The 19,543-nt window shown below is 43.7% G+C and overlaps 1 protein-coding gene across 6 annotated transcripts in view; it reads right to left on the bottom strand.

Annotated features, from left to right (window-relative positions):
* The window catches only part of TJP1 (tight junction protein 1), a 132,676-nt gene that overhangs the window by 48,066 nt on the left and 65,067 nt on the right, over window positions 1–19,543 (bottom strand). For all 6 annotated transcript variants that reach the window (XM_035131818.2, XM_035131816.2, XM_035131817.2 and 3 more), the window contains exons 5-8: window positions 13,155–13,434; window positions 6,836–6,939; window positions 5,676–5,844; window positions 4,726–4,870 (exon numbers count right to left, since the gene is read on the bottom strand). In XM_035131818.2, coding sequence (XP_034987709.2) covers window positions 4,726–4,870; window positions 5,676–5,844; window positions 6,836–6,939; window positions 13,155–13,434 — 698 coding nt within the window. The remainder of the gene's footprint in view (window positions 1–4,725; window positions 4,871–5,675; window positions 5,845–6,835; window positions 6,940–13,154; window positions 13,435–19,543) is intronic.

Here is a 19,543-nt window from a genome sequence, read left to right as displayed (position 1 = left end):
ACATTGCTTGGGGGAAGGCTGCATTTCTGAACAGTCCTCATTCTTTTTGCTGCTTGTGGTTCCACTGGAGAAACTGCACATAGAATTATTGCAGCTACTGAAATCTGAAAGGAGGACCCAACATCTGGTGCCTTTTTGGACTCCCAACTCTCTCTCCAACCCAACCATCTAATTTTTGGACTTCAGCTTGCTTTACTCAAAACACACAAAGCTGCCTTACAGATGAATCCCACCATTAGTCTACCAAGCTCAGCATTTATTCATTTTCTTTTTGTTTCTTAAGCATATACCACAATGGAATCTGAGGTTCCCAGGAGGTCTCCTATCCAAGCATTGACCAGACTCAGACCTGTTTAGCTTCAGCAAAGTGGTAGTCTCTAGTTCCTTCAGACCATACCTTGGATAAATCTTCTGATTTGTGGTGGATCTCAAAGAAAGGAAGTTGGGTGTCTTTCCAGCCCCGCTTAAAATACTATCTTGGCTGTTGGAAGTGGGGAGGTGAACCTGGCTGCTTGAAAATGGGGGAAGCTACAGCTCTCTCCCATGGACAAGTCAATCCTTTGATCTACAAGCATGTCCAACAGGTAGATTGTGATCTACTGGTAGATTGTGGGGTGTTCCTGGTAGATCTCTTGCCCCTCAGTGATTCCCCCCCCCATAAAAAAGGGTGAAAACAACAACAGTGGCTTCCTAAAAAAGCTCAACAACTCTGCATTTCCTAACAAAGCTCAACAACTCTGCCTTCCTAAAAGCAGCTCAACAACTTTGGTCCATGCAATGACAATGGGTAGATCACTGCCAGTTTTTTTTTAATACTGTGAGTAGATCACAGTCTATTGGGAGTTGGTCATCCCTAGAACATATGTCTTCAGTTTATGTGCTAGGACCCACACAAACCTAAAAAGTGAGTCATGCCAAGGGGTTCACTGAATTTGCTTGCTTGTTTCAGATGATGAAATGGAGGCCTGGGCTCCCTTATCTTTAATGCAGAAGAATGGTCCCGAAAAGGGACCCAGAGCATCTCTCAGGTGGTGAGATTTGGTCTACTGACTGTAGGGCTGCCAAACCTTACTTTGCAACCATGCACTCTTCCAGGTTTGGCTGGGTTGCTTGCTTCCCGGGTGAAAGTGTGATGGCTGCTGTCCTTAAGCTGTGCAATGAAGTGATTTCTTAAAATATGGAAGCATGAAGTACTGCTTTGTCTAACAGTACTTTATCGACCTCTGTCTCTTCTCTTCCACCCACCTCTTCACAGCCTCGTAATTATTTGATGTTATTTATGTGAATGACATTTGGGAAGTCATGACTTCACAGTCCATTTGCTTTCATACCTTCAATCTGGCAATGTCACAGAGAGGAAGTGCATCGCAGGACTGCCAGAAAGCAGGCACTCAGATACCTTCCACAAAGGAATGAATGGGAAGCAGCTGACAGTTCATGCACATCACTGGCAGCTCCATGCATCTAACTGCAAACCGTGGTTTAGCTATTTGTGCCTGAACTTGGGGCTCACTCTTTCCCTCAGCCACTGCACACTCCCAATTCTCTCCCTCATTTCCTTGCTCTCACGTAAACCATAATTTTGTTGTGACAGGAAAGCAAAGCAATATAGTCTGTACTCCAGTTCAGATGTTAATGACGAACTATGATTTGCACAAACAAAGGAAGTAAAGGAGGGAAATGAGATGTTTGGCTGCACCCATTTGTGAACTAAACCACTGTGCCTCTTAGAAACATACGTTGAGGCTGGAAAGTTCATTTTTTAATACCCCACCATGCACATGCTTTGAAAATTACTTTTTTCTTTTAATGTCATGGTTTTTATGGCCTTTGGCTACAACATTAAGAATGACTGAGGTAAATTAAGGAACGAGATGGTAAACCCTTGCAGGTAAGCAGTACCAGAATAGTGGTTCAATTCCTTCCCAAATGCACTGGACAAGGAAGCCCCAAAACAGAAAGGCGAGGTACAGCTTTCAACAAGGAAAATAAAGTTGTGGTCAAAGTTGTTTTTTCTAAATGTAAGAATGGCAGCTCATCCCATTTTTTTGAACTTTCTAGTAAGCATTCAATTTTCCCAGTTTTTAAGATACATGAAGTGTCTTGACACTCTCATTGTTCCTAGGTGACAGAATGCTGTTAAAAATTACAGCTGCATTTCCCATGAGTCATCAAAGGTGTTATTTCGCTGTGTATGTGTTCTGCCAGTATTGCTTTTACTTCTAACATCTGTGCTGTGTCAGGAAGGGTTTTTTATATATAAAAAGGATGCTTAATGTTGCAGCATTTTAAAATAACCTTCAGTCAGAAAAAGTGAAGTCAGCTTCATGTTTGTTTCATCACTGGCAGCTCATTTCTTAACAAATTTCCGTCCTGCCAATCAAATGCACACAATTCAGACACACAACACTCCCCATTTTAATCCTTGTATGCTTCCAGTGTCACAAGAATGTGAATTGCATCTTAGCCCTGTCCACAAGAACACTTTCTGCCTCTTTCATAAACCTGTCCCTTTTGGGACTGGTGGGCAAAAGCTCTTTTATGGAGGAGATGGTTTCCAAAAAATGGTTCTGCCACAGATGAGATTAACTTCTGAACATTCACAAGGACTGCCTTTCCCAAGACAAGCCATCTAACCCAGCTTCGTGTCTCCAACAGTGGAGAGTTAGATGCCAATTTCTAATAAAACACATAAATAGAGCAAAAAGCTGAAAGGAATCAAGACCGAAGAAGAGATTTAAAAAAATATTTCAGTTTTATAGCTCGCCTTTCTTCCGAAATGGATAGCAACTCAAATATCAAATACAAAAATACTGAACAATCCTGAACACAGCATTTTTACACAACCACAAAACAGACGTGACCAGCTGATAATTGTCTCAAAATTGCATTATTATTATATATAAACTAAACCAAAACTAAGACGTCAATATTTCCAAATTCAAATCGAGTCCCTTGCTCCCATAGAATACTGTAGGAAATTCAAAGGTATGCAAGAGTTCATTCCAACGATAATGCCTGTAGTATTGCTAGTCCATGAAGTAAGAAAGTCATTATCAAAGGTGTACAGCACACATTATGGAGTCCGGCGAAAGTTCTGTAATCCCGCCAATGCAATTATCATTGGAATGAACTCTTGCATACCTTTGAACTTCCTACAGTATTCTATGGGAGCAAGGGACTTGATTTGAATGTGGAAATATTGACGTCTTAGTTTTGGTTTAGTTTATATATAATAATTATGCAATTTTGAGACAATTATCAGCTGGTCACGCCTGTTTTGTGGTTGAGCACATTTATACGTGATCTTGGTTTCTTCTGTGTGTGACACAGCATTTTTACAGCACAAAAACAACAGCTCTGCAATAGCATTAATTACCAATAAACCACAGTATCAGTATCTCCACAAATGAGTCTCAGGTCACGTCTTAAAAGGTATCTCTAGATGCCCGTCTCAGGCCTTTGAAGGTAAGAGTCCATTAAAGCCAGAAGACAGAAAGAGGACAAGGCTGAGGCTCACAAACAACACTCAGGGACTACCCCAACTGCCCGCTCGGAATTAATTCATTAGAATATTTGTATAGTTGTATCATTAAAAATGTCAGCGCTGTTTGCAGCAATAAAAAATTAAACCATAAATTTTTTAAAACAGACATCAATTAACCATTGTGGAATGATGTATTCTTAATTGCTGGCACAGGCCTGGCAAAATAGAATTCTTTTCAGCAGGCACTTAAAAAGGGTGGCATTAGAATACAACAGCCGCTGTTAAACACATAATAAATGTCACAGCAAGGTGATGTTGTAACACTACCGACCAGGTATGAGCTAAGCAGACTGCCTGGGATAGGGAGTTTCATAACCTGGTCATTGCAACCCTCTTGTGCTTTAAAACCAGGTGAATCTCTAATGATGCTGGAGCAAGGAGACGGCAGCGACCATTTTAAGAACATCCAATCAATGTGCAATTGCTGGTGCAGGGGTCCTTTGGGACCCAGAAGAAGGTTTAACAGGGGCAGGGCATAACAGGGTGGGGGTACGCCTATGGGCTCTCTGCTGACGCATGTGGGGGCCGGGAAAGGGTGGTGTGTCCTTAACTTTAGAGCAGGAGTGGGGAGCCTGTGGCCCTCCAGATGCTGTCAGACTTCAACTCCCACAATTCCTACTTGCCATGTTGGCGGGGGTGACATCTGGAGGGCCACAGGCTCCCCATCCCTGCCACAGAACACAGAAGACATTAAAAGTAACGCCTAACACCTTGAACTGGGTCCAGATACGAAATGGGTGGGAAATGAATCTGCAATATTAAAACATGAAATACTCTCCAAATGGCCATTTCCACCTTTAATCTGGGTGATGGTTTATGTTAGCTCCCCCCCCCCCCAAAAAAGCAAGCACATGTGTTTGAGTGTACAAGTCAAAACAGAGATTGCATACAAGGACAAACCTGGAATCTCCTCCCTCTCAGGCTACGTACAGAAGCTTCATTACTCACTCCTGTCTCACTTGGGCTAACCAGAGCAAGTCAGACACAAACAAACAATGCAAAATTCAGGCAGTTTAACATTTTGTAGGTAAGTTATGCCTGTGGCGTCACGCCTCTGGATTCCATTAATTGCTGCACCATGCAACTACATAGCTGGCCTGCCATGCACATATCCTCAAGCGTCTAGTCTACTATTTTGTTTAACAAGTCGATTTAAAATAGTACAAGGCTACCATCACCTGCCATTGCTGGGCTGCTGTGGAGAATGTCTGGAATGGTCTGAAGGCTCTGACCTCTGGTCAGGAGATCGTGAACGACTGCGGCGGGGCCTGTCATGTGATCGGTTGGAATGATCGGATGCCAGCGACTGAATTTCTGAAATGTCTGTTAAATAAAAGTTGTTTTTCCATGAAATGATTTATAAAAAATGATGACATGACCTGCCCAAAAATGGATATAAGGTTTTGCAGAACTTATTATATGAAGCGTATTGGACCATGTACACCCCCGCCCCCAATCTCGTGTATGGCTAAATTTGCATATAATGCTAAGCCATGGTGTGGGCATGTTTAACCATGGTTTCAAAAAACCACAAGTTGCCTCACAGGCTTCCTTCTTCAAAGCTTTGTCTGCTTCCCAGCTGCTCTTGCCTGGTGCTTCTGTAGCTTGGGCAAGCATCTGGTGTGGGATGGCCAGGGATACTATAGTTAAGTGAAACAAAATAAAATATTCCTTCCAGTAGCACCTTAGAGACCAACTAAGTTTACTGTGTTTGAACCTAAAAGCTAAACTGTAGTTAAAATAAGTGACCACCCATAGGCCAACAACAAACCATGGCTTCACATTGTGGTTTGTTTGGCAGAAAACAGGCAATGGTTCGTCTGCAGGGCTGTGTTCAGATGTTCAAACAAACCACTTGTTGGTGAAACAGACCATGGCTTTGCATTATGTGTGAACTATATTTCTACTTGTGCAATATTGAGAAACCACTGATATATATTTTTAAAGGCGTGCAGTTATAATGACCATATAATGACCAATGTTTGTACCAGCTCAAAAATCCACCCCATCTCCCTTGTCTATATACACATACCGAGTTTTGCTACATTTAACATTTTACATCTTTGTGGAACTGGAATATAACAACAACCCTGTTTCTACCTTTAAAGACAAACAGATCCATACTCACCATCTCTTTCTGAAGCATTGACTGAGTGAATACTATCAGAAAGATCTGGGACATTCAGCAAAGTTGCTCGTTCATCCCTTTGAACTACCATCTTCAACTTGCCCTTTGACCTTTCTATTAGGGTCTTGGCATCTGTCAATGACATATTTTCCGTGACTGTTCCGTTTATCTGCAACAGAGCAAAAGGACTACTGATACGAACCGAACAGAAAGTCAGCAGTTTCGCCTTGATGGCAACTTTGAAGACTAGAGGGAAAGGAAGGAAGAGACAAGACAGACAGACAAAAGCCAGATAGCTCACTCTGGCTGTGGTGGTATTTAACCAAATCATGCTCAGAACAGACCCTTAGAAATAAATGATTTAAGTCCACTGATGGGTATGCTTTGAACATGTCTTCATTGGATACCACACTACAGAAAGGCTGAGATGATGTGACTTGTGTGGGGTTGGAGGGGAGATGGGTGCAGTTTAAATACTCAATCCAGGGCACCAGCCAAAGGGTAGAAAACTACACACCTGGTTTATGGAAATTACAATCACACTTTGAAGCTTAACATAATCATTGCATTTGAGTACCTTAAAACACCTATAGAAGGAATTACCGTAACTACGTGACTTGACACCAAAGGAATGGGAGAACCCACCCCAGTGCCCTAATTACGTCAATGGGATTTCAGAGATTTGTCAATGATTTACACTGAATAGTCAGCAAGGGGCTAATATCCTCTGGCCAAGATGATTTAGCTCCTCAAGCTCTTGTCCAAAGCAAGGTTGCCTTCAGGCAGTTCAGTCTTCCACATGTGGAACATCCCTACTGTGCTCTACAAGGGCTTGGCAAATGGTCCCCAACACTAGCCTTTTGCTGCCATGAATTGGCAAACAATGACATTTTGCTATATACCAGCCTTTGCCAAATGGGATACCTCCAGGTGTTTTGGACTACAACTCCTATTGACCCCAGCCAGCACAGCTGTGCTAGTTGTGTAAGCTCTACAGGAGCTTACATTCACCCTCTTTTTAATCTTCTGCTTCAGTGGATCAGGATTGGTCCTTTCAAAACCATCTAGTTACCAGGAGATCAGTTGTGTAAAAGTGTAACAGGGTTATCTCCTTCACCAAATAAAAATAAAAGGGGGGGGGGAAAGCATATTTACTGTACCTTCAGTACGACGTCACCTTCCTGAATATTGCCATCTCTTGCTGCCAGACTGTCTTGGGATATTTCTTTCACAAATATGTGGCTGGCTAGGCGCAATCCATATTCTGTTTCGAATAAAAAGAAAATAAATGCATGCCTGTCGTTAACAAGTATTTTCAGGGTCCACCACCACTGCTCCCATGAATTCAATTGGCCCCAAGAATTCCCAAACTGTTTGCTGGGACACAGAGAGAGTGTTGCCAGGAAATAAGATACGGTAAGTATGACCTTGAGCCAGACATCTTGGAGAGTGAAGTCAAATGGGCCTTAGAAAGCATTGCTAATAACAAGGCCAGTGGAAGTGATGATATTCCAGCTGAACTATTTAAAATTTTAAAAGATGATGCTGTTAAGGTGCTACACCCAATATGCCAGCAAGTTTGGAAAACTCAGCAGTGGCCAGAGGAATGAAGATCAGTCTACATCCCAATTCCAAAGAAGGGCAGTGCCAAAGAATGCTCCAACTACCGCACAATTGCGCTCATTTCACACGCTAGCAAGGTTATGCTTAAAATTCTACAAGGCAGGCTTAAGCAGTATGTGGACCGAGAACTCCCAGAAGTGCAAGCTGGATTTCGAAGGGGCAGAGGAACCAGAGACCAAATAGCAAACATGCGCTGGATTATGGAGAAAGCTAGAGAGTTCCAGAAAAACGTCTACTTCTGCTTCATTGACTATGCAAAAGCCTTTGACTGTGTCGACCACAGCAAACTATGGCAAGTTCTTAAAGAAATGGGAGTGCCTGATCACCTCATCTGTCTCCTGAGAAATCTCTATGTGGGACAAGAAGCTACAGTTAGAACTGGATATGGAACAACTGATTGGTTCAAAATTGGGAAAGGAGTACGACAAGGTTGTATATTGTCTCCCTGCTTATTTAACTTATATGCAGAATTCATCATGCGAAAGGCTGGACTAGATGAATCCCAAGCCGGAATTAAGATTGCCGGAAGAAATATCAACAACCTCAGATATGCAGATGACATAACCTTGATGGCAGAAAGTGAGGAGGAATTAAAGAACCTTTTAATGAGGGTGAAAGAGCATAGCTGCAAAGTTTTCCCTTTTCTCGCGAGGAACCCTATTCAGCATAAGGGAAAATCCCTTAAAATAAGGGATAACTTGGCAGCTATGGTGAAAGAGGAGAGCGCAAAATATGGTCTGAAGTTCAACATCAAAAAAACCAAGATCATGGCCACTGGTCCCATCACCTCCTGGCAAATAGAAGGGGAAGAAATGGAGGCAGTGAGAGATTTTACTTTCTTGGGCTCCTTGATCACTGCAGATGGTGACAGCAGTCACGAAATTAAAAGACGCCTGCTTCTTGGGAGAAAGGCAATGACAAACCTAGACAGCATCTTAAAAAGCAGAGATATCACCTTGCCTACAAAGGTCCGTATAGTTAAAGCTATGGTTTTCCCAGTAGTGATGTATGGAAGTGAGAGCTGGACCATAAAGAAGGCTGATCGCCGAAGAATTGATGCTTTTGAATTATGGTGCTGGAGGAGACTCTTGAGAGTCCCATGGACTGGAAGAAGATCAAACCTATTCATTCTGAAGGAAATCAGCCCTGAGTGCTCACTGGAAGGACAGATCGTGAAGCTGAGGCTCCAATACTTTGGCCACCTCATGAGAAGAGAAGAATCCTTGGAAAAGACCTTGATGTTGGGAAAGATGGAGGGCACTAGGAGAAGGGGACGACAGAGGACGAGATGGTTGGACAGTGTTCTCGAAGTTACGAACATGAGTTTGACCAAACTGCGGGAGGCAGTGGAAGACAGGAGTGCCTGGCGTGCTATGGTCCATGGGGTCACGAAGAGTCGGACACGACTAAACGACTAAACAACAACAACAACAAGCATGGCTTAGTGTTTTCAAGTCAGCAGGTTGGAAGTGGTTACTCCCCCATGCTTGAAGCAGGGTGGGGAAGGTCCTTCACAACATGGATTCCCTGCTCCTACCCTCTGCCAACATATGGGAGGAATCAAGGGTGTTCTGGAGTTTTCTGATGCACCTCACACTACAGCTAAAAGGTGGGGACCCCATAAGCATTGCTGTGGCTCAGAGAGCATAAGCCCATTCCTGACCTTAACTAAAAACATGACTACCTGAGCTTTTCCGCAGTTGAAAATATTAATGTAAAAAGGTGGCCTGTCTAGCCCATTCATGTTTTCTCAGACTGGCAGAGGTTCTCCAGAGTCTCAGGCACAGAAGCAGTGGCATGCAGTGACATTTTTCATTGCAAAACAGTTAGATTCCTGCATTGTAGGGGATTGGACTAGATGACCCTTGGGGTTCTTTCCAACTCTAAGATTCTAAGTTCTAAGAGTCTCCACGCATACCTTGCAATTGGTACTGTGGGGATAACAAAACTGGCCTGCCTTACAAGGATGCTGGACAGAACACGAGAATGTTTACACCTGAGGCACACAGTGTTGCGCTCTTTTTCATTCAGAAAGGCTCTCCCCATAAATGTGAACTCTCTAGTGGGCTTTCAGCTCCTTAAAATCCATTCAGGCTTTTCCAGCCATTGATAAAAGGTCTTCCCCCCTCAGCTTCCACCCTTCAATGTGTGTGGGGTTAGGTGTGTAAAAAAGGTACACACTTTAATACTCCAATTTACTGCCAGGAACATCGGGGACTATGCTAGTCCCACTAGTCCAATGAGCACACGCACGCACACACACGCACACACACACACACACACACACACACACACCTGCACAGAAGGCTCTTTCCTGTCATGTCTTTGCTGCTCCTTTTAACAGAGAGGTGATGGGGATTGAACTGGGAGTTTCTGCAAGCTAAATAGGTGTTCCACCATTGAGCTATGATTCTTCTGTTCTCAAAGTTCATGCAGGTCATGTTTACATGTAGCAGTAAGCCAAACCATGGCTGGCCATGACTGAACTAGTGCACTGGCGCACAGAAGCAAAACAGCAGCCCCTTTGCCCCTTTCTCTGTCCTGCTGCTGCCGCCATGCCACCAGAAATGAAGCCATGGTTTGGCTTAGTGTCATGCATGAATCTGAGCTTGTGATTTGTCTCCCCCCACGCTCCACACAAAGCAAACAATAAGCAGTAAGCCAAGCAAAAGCCTGGGCAACCATTCAGGGTTGTTTGCACTGAGACAAACAATGGGTCCAGGCTCACACACAATGCTAGGTCAAACCATGGCTTAGTTCCTACAGTCACAGCAGCAGCTCAGCTGGGAGAGAAACAAAGCATGTCACATGATTTTTGCTTCATGAACGCTTGCTTCTTCATCTTAATTCACAAATCTTCATCATAATTCACAAATCTTAATTTGTTATGTTCAAACAAGGCCTTTAAATAGCACAAGTACAGTGGTACCAAGGGTTAAGAACTTAATTCGTTCTGGAGGTCCGTTCTTAACCTGAAACTGTTCTTAACCTGAAGCACCACTTTAGCTAATGGGACCTCCCGCTGCTGCCGTGCCGCCACCATACGATTTCTGTTCTCATCCTGAAGCAAAGTTCTTAACCCGAGGTACTATTTCTGGGTTAGCGGAGTCTGTAACCTGAAGCGTCTGTAACCTGAAGCGTCTTTAACCCGAGGTACCACTGTACCTTCAATTTTAGCCAAAGAAACAATCCTTTGGGAGATACTACTATTACTATCCTTGCTACATCCTTATCATGGCTTGTTCTCTCCTTGCTATGTTAGACCTAAGCTTACAGAGTCGTACATCATTTGGGAAGGGTTCATATGTCAATGTCTGTGACACTACATTAATTTTTTTAATAAAAAAAGGAAAGGTTTAGAAAAATATGAATGTTGCCAATACAGTGTTGTACAGAAGTTGTTACTGGACTGATAGCATCCAGCTAGAAGGCAGGGAATATTGTTACCTAACTATGAAATACTTAAGTTTTCAATGGCTCTGGATATCAAATTTGCATAATTAGTGCAGCATGCTCTGTAACTGGTATGCAAAACACTGCTGTGAGATTGACTCCCAGGTCATTAACAGGCAGTCTGCAGTCTTCTGTATAATTGAGGAATGGCTGTATAGCGAGATTGTGCAAATTCATTCTTGGGAGAAGCAGCAATCAGAATAACCAAACTGTTTGCCAGCAATTTAGCAAGCTAAATTAGCATCACACTTTGTTCAGGTAAGCAAAACTCCCCAAACTTGCATTAAAAAGTTTAGATGGTAAATGTGAAATAGAGGACAAATCTGTTCCTTCTTTCCTAGAAAGTTGTACATAGCAAGAACAATTGCTGTGTCAAGCTCCAAGGAAAAGATGCTTCAAATTTTTGATGGGTACTTTTTATTGGGCCAGGTTAAGTAGCTTTCAGTTTGCATGAAATTCTTCCTGCCGAAAGAGTACTGTGCAATCTGAAAGTTTGCTAATTTAACCGTAACCAAGACAAGATCCAAAAAGAACAGAACAAAGATGGCTTAATGTTATGGAGGTGCAAGAAGAGGGGTTTACTCCTAATTTCCATCAGAAACTTCCAAAACACTATACGGGAGATTAATCCCATGAAGCAAAAACAAACCACCTTCTGTGGAAGCAGGCTCCCATGCCAACTTAAGACTCCCCAAGCCTTATGAAGAAGGGAAGCCTGGAGAAGAGAAGACTGAGGGGTGATATGATAGCCACCTTCAAATATCTGAAGGGCTGTCACATAGAAGATGGAGCAAGATTGCTTTCCGCTGCTCCAGAGGGTAGAACCTGAATCAACCAATTCAAATAAGCTCTGGTCAGACTTCACCTGGAATACTGTGTCCAGTTCTGGGCACCACAGTTCAAGAAGGATACTGACAAGCTGGAACGTGTCCAGAGGAGGGCAACCAAAATGGTCAAAGGCCTGGAAACAATGTCTTATGAGGAACGGCTTAGGGAGCTGGGTATGTTTAGCCTGGAGAAGAGAAGGTTAAGGGGTGATATGATAGCCATGTTCAAATATATAAAAGGATGTCATATAGAGGAGGGAGAAAGTTTGTTTTCTGCTGCTCCAGAGAAGCGGGCACAGAGCAATGGATTCAAACTACAAGAAAGAAGATTCCACCTAAACATTAGGAAGAACTTCCTGACAGTAAGAGCTGTTCGGCAGTGGAATTTGCTGCCAAGGAGTGTGGTGGAGTCTCCTCCTTTGGAGGTCTTTAAGCAGAGGCTTGGCAGCCATCTGTCAGGAATGCTTTGAATTGATGGTGTTTCCTGCTTGGCAGGGGGTTGGACTGGATGACCCTTGTAGTTTCTTCCAACTCTATGATTCCAAATGACAAGAAAGGGGATTCCGACTAAACATTAGCAAGGAATTTCTGATGGCAAGAATTGTTCTACAGTGGAAAGAATGACCTTGGAAGATATGGACTCTCCTTCACTGGAGATTTTTAAAAAGAAAAGTTGGATGGCCATCTTTCAGGGATTCTTTAGCTGTGATTCCTGCATTGCAGAGGGCTGGATTAGATGACCCAGGGAGGGGGGGGGGCAGTTCTCTTCCAACTCTACAATTCTATTGATTCTATGAAATGAAGGCCCACCCTCAAGTTGAAAGGTATGTGCATACATCAAAGCAATGAAAAATGGTTTCTGTTTCCAAACATCTTTCTGCAGATACTATGTGTGCCCTTCTTTGCAGTGTAAACAGGTGGCTGCACCTCTGTTGATATAAAGGGGTTTCCGTGGCCCATGAGCACAGTTCAGATTCTACCAGCTCAACAATTGCAGGGAGATTTTCGCATCTTGCCCTGTAGCAGAACTAGATATGGGCAACTCTGCCCCTATTTTAGGACGGTCATCCTCCCCAATCTGCCTTCCTCAACCTTACCAACATGTAGAAACTAAACTCTCCTATATAGATGGCAGACTTGAACCATTTCTCTCCAAAATGGCTTTTTCAAGCTAGTGGTAAGTGGCACACAAGAGAGGAGGAAAGACAACTCCCTCCCCCAGGAAGCCAAGTGACTCTCAAAGTACAACATACACATTATGGCTGATTGGCCAGTGAAAAAACTCCTTGGGGCAAATGAATGGATAAATGGAAACCTCCTATTTCCTTCTGAGGCAGCCTTCCCTGACCTGCTGCCCTCCAGATGTTTTGGACTACAACTCCAAAAGCACCAAAAGGATATGGCCATGCTGATGAGAGTTGTAGTCCAAAACATCTGGAGGGCACCAGGTTGGAGACTAATCCAAGCTATTAAAGAGCATACAAAGTTTTAAAACTTCTTTGGTTAAAACATGGCCTGAGGTGCAAGGTCAGGGAACACTTTCTCTTTTGAGTCCTACTGCTGAGTCACAACATACCTTCATTTTTCCTGGATTTCACCAGTGTGACTTTTGTAGGTTTTGCAGGCTGGCTGGAAGCCACCGACCTCCTATCTGACCTCGGTGATAAACTTCTTTCCCTGCTTGCACTTCGGTCCCTCACCCAGTTCTTCTCATGCCTCCGGCTCACACTTGAAGCTCCGCGGGAACCTCTGGGGTCATGCGTATCCTCTTCATAGCTGTCCTCGTCGTTTTCAGAGACTGGGTCTGGATCTGTCCGAGTTACCGGAATCTGAACTTTTTTCATTCTTCGGATGGTCTGTAACGTACAACAGTAATCCTTCACTTTCTGATAAAATGCAAACTACCTACAATGTAAATCTAGAAAGTATAATGTTTTGGACATAAACATTTTGCATGCACCCTTCAGAATTTATAGTTGTGCTCATGCTAGTAATTTGCCTTTTGGCTTACCACCATAGTAGATTTCATTCTTATCTAGTGGTGGCAAACTGTTAACTCTTTTTGTTTCTGGGGGAATATTCAGGAAGAAAATATGTAATTGTTCATTTTATTCCATTACCCCACCTTTCTGCTCCCAAAATACACTCAAGTTGGCTTAGAAAAACATTAAAACCAAAGTAGACTCAGTGTAATAAATCAATTTACATAACTTAAGTCTATTGGTTTCAGTGGGTCTACTCAGAGCATGATTTAGATGGATATCACCCAGTAAACATGTGAATCATGGTCAAGTAAACTTTATTATAAAAAAGGCATAAAACAGCAGACTACATTACAAAAGACTGGCAGACAAAAGGGTCACTTGCTTCCCAAAGGCCAACCCAGGCTGCCTTGTCCCATCCATTCTGGGGAAGGAGCAGTAGGAGACCAGCAGAGTATATCCCACTGAGTCAGAGTCATGGCTTTGCTGGGAAAACCCAGAATAGGGGTTTCCTGAAATCTGAGTAATACATGAGACCTTCCACACAGATATCTTTTAGTACACAAAGATTCCTGAAAACACAACAATAAACAACAACAATAGATTCCTTTCGAAGCCCTTACTTAATGCAAAGCAGGAGAGCCTGTACAGAATAAGGAAATAGGATAGCCAACATTTTCATCAATATTTAAATGTCAAATGGGAGCCAAAAGGTAACTCTCAGCAGACCCCTGCATCGAAATGTTACAGAACACTGGAAGAAGAGGCAAAAGAAAACAGGATGAGCTGGCATCCTGTTGAGGTGGGAAACAGTAAAGGGCTGAAGTGCTCCTCTCCCACACACCAACTTCACTGTTCAATTGTGTGACAAAAAACACCACAGTGTGGACTTCAGACTTAAAGAAAAACATAGTTTCACGGAAATACCCTCCTGATATTATTGCAAGGAAGCTGGTAAATGTGGGTTGAATGAGGTAACGGTTAGGTGGATTTGTAGCTGGCTGGCTGACTGAACGCAAAGAGTACCCATTAAGGGTTCCTCGCCATCCTGGAAAAAGTGACAAGTGGGGTGCTGCAGGGTTGTGTCCTGGACCTGTTCTTGTTCAATGTCTTTATAAACAACTTGGATGAAGGAATTGAGAGGATGCTCATAAAATTTACAATGCAATACAATATACTTTATTCAACCGATAGTCAGTAAGATGCTCATCAAATTTGCAGATGACACCAAACTGGGAGGGATAGCTAATGCCACAGAAGACAAAACCAGAATTCAAAATGTCCTTAACTGATTGGAGAACTGGGTGCAAACTAACAAAATGAATTTCAATAGGGACAAATGTAAGGTTCTGCACTTGGGCAGGAAGAACCAACTGCAAAAATATAGGATGGGGGACACCTGGCTTACTACCCAGTAGCAGTATGTATGAAAAGGATCCAGGGGTCTTAATGGACCACAAGTTGATGCAGCCCGGGGGGGGGGCGCGGTGTCAGGGCTGGTGTGTGGCTTCCCATGACCAAAGACAACCAAGGCTCTGTAATGGCTTTTCAGATTTTAATGCTATATACACATATACAGCTCATGACCGCCTATTCCGAGTCAGAATCTGGAACTGGTGCACGTCTCGATCTACGTGAGCAAAACAACCTCAGCCCGCCTAGTTTCCTTCTTTGCTCCTGATGCTTCTCCCGTCTACGGACCTCAGGGGAGGGAGTGGGGCCAGACCCCTCCCCCGAACTGCTAAACAGCCTCCTCGATTCCCCAACTTCTGATACCTCCCCTGCCGCACGCAGTACCTTCGGACACCTCCTCTCCCGCGCACGTCGGTAGCATCCCTAGACCCCTCTGCCTCGCTCAGAGCCCTTGCACTGCCTTCTGGCTCGCGCTCCAGCCAGCCCTCCTCTTGTTTGTCTGGTCCCCTTAGTTCCTGTCCCTGGGAGAACCAGAACCCTAACCCTAACCCTAACCCTATTCAAGGCTGCATCAAGAGAAGTCTAGTGTCCAGATCAAGGGAAGTAAGAATACCACTCTCTTCTGCCTTGGTCAGACCACACCTGGAATACTGTGTCCAGTTCTGGGCACCACAATTTAAGAAGGATGTTGACAAGCTGGAATGTTTGCAGAGGAGGGAGACCAAGATGATCAAGGGTCTGGAAATTAAGCCTTATGAGGAGCGCTTGAAGGAACTGGGTTTATTTTAGCCTGGAAAAGAGGAGACTGATGAGATATGAAAGCCACCTGCAAATATCTTAAGGGCTGTCACATGGAAGAGAGAACAAGCTTTTTTTCTCCTGCTCTGGAGGATAGGACTGGAACCAATAGCTTCAAATCACAAGAAAGGAGAATTGACTAAAGATCAGAAAAAACTTTCTGACAGTATGAGCGATTCAGCAGTAGAATGGTCTTCCTCGTGTGGTCATGGACTCTCTTTCCCTGGAGGTTTTTAAGCAGAGGATGGCCATCTGTCATAGGTGCTTTAGTTGTGATTCCTGCATTGCAGGGGGTTGGACTGGATGACCCTTGGTGTCCCTCCCAACTCTATGAATCTATAATTCTAATTACCCCTAAAAGGGAGGGAAGAGAATCCAGAGATAAACATGAATGAATATGTGGGTCAGTTAGTTACATGTGCTTAAGCTTAGAATCAGCAGGGCATGAGAGGAATTGCAGTCTGGCACCACAGTCACTACCCATGGTCTAGCGAAAAGCTTCACTTGCACCATTGTTTTTGAGAGACAATGGCATCTCTATAGAAGCCAGTTTCACAATGCTCTATGATTTGAAGATAGGTTCTTGAATGCTTCTGAAACAAAAGCATTCTAAATTCTGCAGCAGAACAGGGAGACCATCTAGGGGGCTTATAGAATCCTGCCCTGCTATAAAAGAATACTTTTAAAAATCAGAACTATTGTCTTACCCATAAGCAGAAATATGCCAACTTACTTTATTAAAGGATTGATCAGCTAAGGTTGCAATCCTATGCACATTATAATGGGTCTTACTTCCACATAACTGTACTGCAAAATTTCTTTGACACCCCTCTCTCCCTCTCTGATGGAGTTGTGGTAGGGAGATGCATTGCACTGTGCTGTGTGATTGTTTTTGTCTGGCTATAACCTGCATTTGATCTCCTAATAAACTTGATTGATGACTGATTGATATACCTTATCACAGTTGAACAAGGTGGTTGATAAGCTGTTTAAAAAACAGCACAAAGTTGTCTAAGATCCCTAGATACAGCCAAGCGCACCATCTTTACCACTGTCCTCAATGAAGTTTTTCTCCACCCACCCAAAAAGGGAAGGGGGCATTCTCAGGTTCTGAGAAAGAGCAAAACATATAAAAGAATCCCATAATCTACAGACACTGCAACTTCATCAATATTTCAATGCTTGACAAGACTGCTGGAGTGGAAAGTGGCTTAGTCTCTCATAATGTGCTGTGTCAATAGGCATGCGATACAGACCTTTGTAGTATTGTTGGCAAGCCATCAAAACCTAACAAAAACCTGCTGCAGAGCAACACATTTGTCCTCAAAACTGAGGAATTCAACTTTCTTTCTTTCAGACTGAGAAAAGCACAAAGCTGTTTTTTTTAATCAAATGTAATTCTGAGGGTTAGCAATATTATTTGTGTACCCCAAAGTATGGTGCAGGAATGCGCATGGTGTTCTCTAAGCAACAACCAATGATTTTTCAACTTCCATGAGGTTAAGCAGGGGTAAGAGGTTAAGAAGGGGTAGCTTAGCCTACAGTTTATGATCATCTGCCTCAGACATTGCTTACACGAAAATTGTCAAGTGACCTAATGAGCTAGATAAATAATCTGCATCATGCAGGTGAGACTTACAAGCAAAAGAGGAGGGGGGGATGATCCATGCAGAAAACACTGCCCAGAGCTACAGGTGACATTTGCAGAGATTCATGCACAAACCCCTTTTACCCTCAGGCAACCCCACTGTCTGCAAATATATAATCTGCCACAAACTACCCAACACTAGCAGTAATATTGTTTGGGTTTGAAGCTCAGGTTATCTTTCAGGCTTATACTTAAACAAGTCGGAGGAAGCAGCAAAGGTACTATCAAGCTCAATCTACTGACTCAAGCCAGCCATCAGACTACCAAATCACAGGTTGCTGTGTAAGTTTGAATTGGGCAGACTTATAGCTAGTACTAACCAAGACTGCCTACCAACTGCAGTCTGAAAACCCACTTCATCATGAAAAACCAAAACGGGAAAGAAGGAAGCCAGCTTGTGAGAAAAGAAGAGGAAGCACATGAGCCCAAAAGCATACTTTTGACCCTCCAAACCATTGTTTAGTGTAGGCCTACTTTGCTGCCTCTACGGTTGGAGTCTAGGACTAGGTCTAAAGGTCAAGAGACTTTCTGTTCTTTGCTTCCCAGGCATGTTGAGGATAACAGGTCCGCCCCTGTAGTGAGCTGGACACCATGACAGATGCAGCTCGAAGTGAGGTTTTCAATGCCATGCTTTGTAGGATCAGTTTCAGTTTTTGCAGCCTGGTTACTCTGACAAAATGTTTGCTAGTTATGGGGAATGACTGCATGGGTCCCAGGTGCAGTGATTGTGTCTTTGCATGAGGGGATGGTGCCTCTTGCCTTGAAGGACCTGACAGGGTCACAGTGGCACAGTTGCAGGCCTTCTCGGAGGAAACAGATTATCCAGACCCATTGCAATCTGGGTTCAGCCCAGGCTCAGGATGGAATTGGCCTTGGTCGCTGTGATGGAGACTCTTATTGGAAGAGAGACCTTGCTGCTTCTATTTCTCGTTAGCTTTTGAGATCACTGATGATGGTTATCCTCCAGGACAGCCTCTCGGAGATGCATATCAGCTGCACCTTTCTGCAGAAGGTCCTGTCTCAAGGGACAGGTGCAGAATCCAACGTAGCATGAGGGTTTTCTCAGCCCTTGGTTCTTGAGGTATGAGGTGAAACAGGTAACTATTCTGTCCCCAATGCTATTTAACATCTATATGACACCATTGGGAGTAGGCATCATGAACTGGGAATGGCTGTGCAGGGCCTTGATCGGTGCTTGGATCCAGTGGTGGGCTAGATGGTCTAACAAACAGAGTCGGGAAGACAGAGGCTCTATGGATCCATGAAGTTGGTAAGTTGTCTGCCCTGAAGGACCAGGTGCAAAGTCTATGGATGCTACAACATCCCACTGTGCCACTGGAGGCAAAAGTGTCCTTCGTGACTAAAGGTGCTTTTCACCAGCTTTGACTAGCAGAACAGCTATGGGCATTCCAGGATCAGGATGGCTTGACCACAGCTATCCATGCACCGGTAACCTCATGATATGATTACTACAATGCACTCTATGTGCAGAACAATGAGTGTGTTACGATTTTTCACACAATACAGTGTTGCAATTGTTTACCACCAGGCAGACTGCTCTATTGCTGATGACGGGTTGTTTTGCAGATTTAAGAAAAAGCTATCTATGCACTCTGTCTGAAAGAATAGCAGGAATCAATATAATTGCACCATGCAGTGGCAAATAGTATGCGCTGAGAATGAAGGGAAAAGCTGCTTGTTGAGGCATGAGATGAAAGTAAAGCCATTCAATACCTAGGGCATGTGAAAAGCTAGGCACAATTCTGCCTTGCTATGAAGACAGACTAAGGAGAAGCAATGACTACTGGGAACCTGAGACTTTGGGGGTGGGTACTGAGGCCTTGCCCTCAGTTCCTTCGGTGATCTATAGAAAAAGGGGACACTGAGGACAGGATACTGCAGCCTCAGCCAATCTAGTGTCTTCCATATGTTTTGGACTACAGCTCACATCAGCCCCAGAATGCCAAGTTTTATCATGATCTAACACTCTGCATTTTAGCTTCTTCTCCTACAGCATCTCATATCCATCTTTGGATGTACGCCTCTTCACGTTCTCTCCAGTGTTGTTTGCTCACTGCATCCACACAAGCCCTGCTGTTTGTTTTAGACTGCTCACCCATCGCA

Source organism: Zootoca vivipara, chromosome 14, assembly GCF_963506605.1.
Source record: "Zootoca vivipara chromosome 14, rZooViv1.1, whole genome shotgun sequence".
Classification (NCBI taxonomy): Eukaryota; Metazoa; Chordata; class Lepidosauria; order Squamata; family Lacertidae; genus Zootoca; species Zootoca vivipara.
This window is presented reverse-complemented; position numbering and strand designations above follow the sequence as displayed.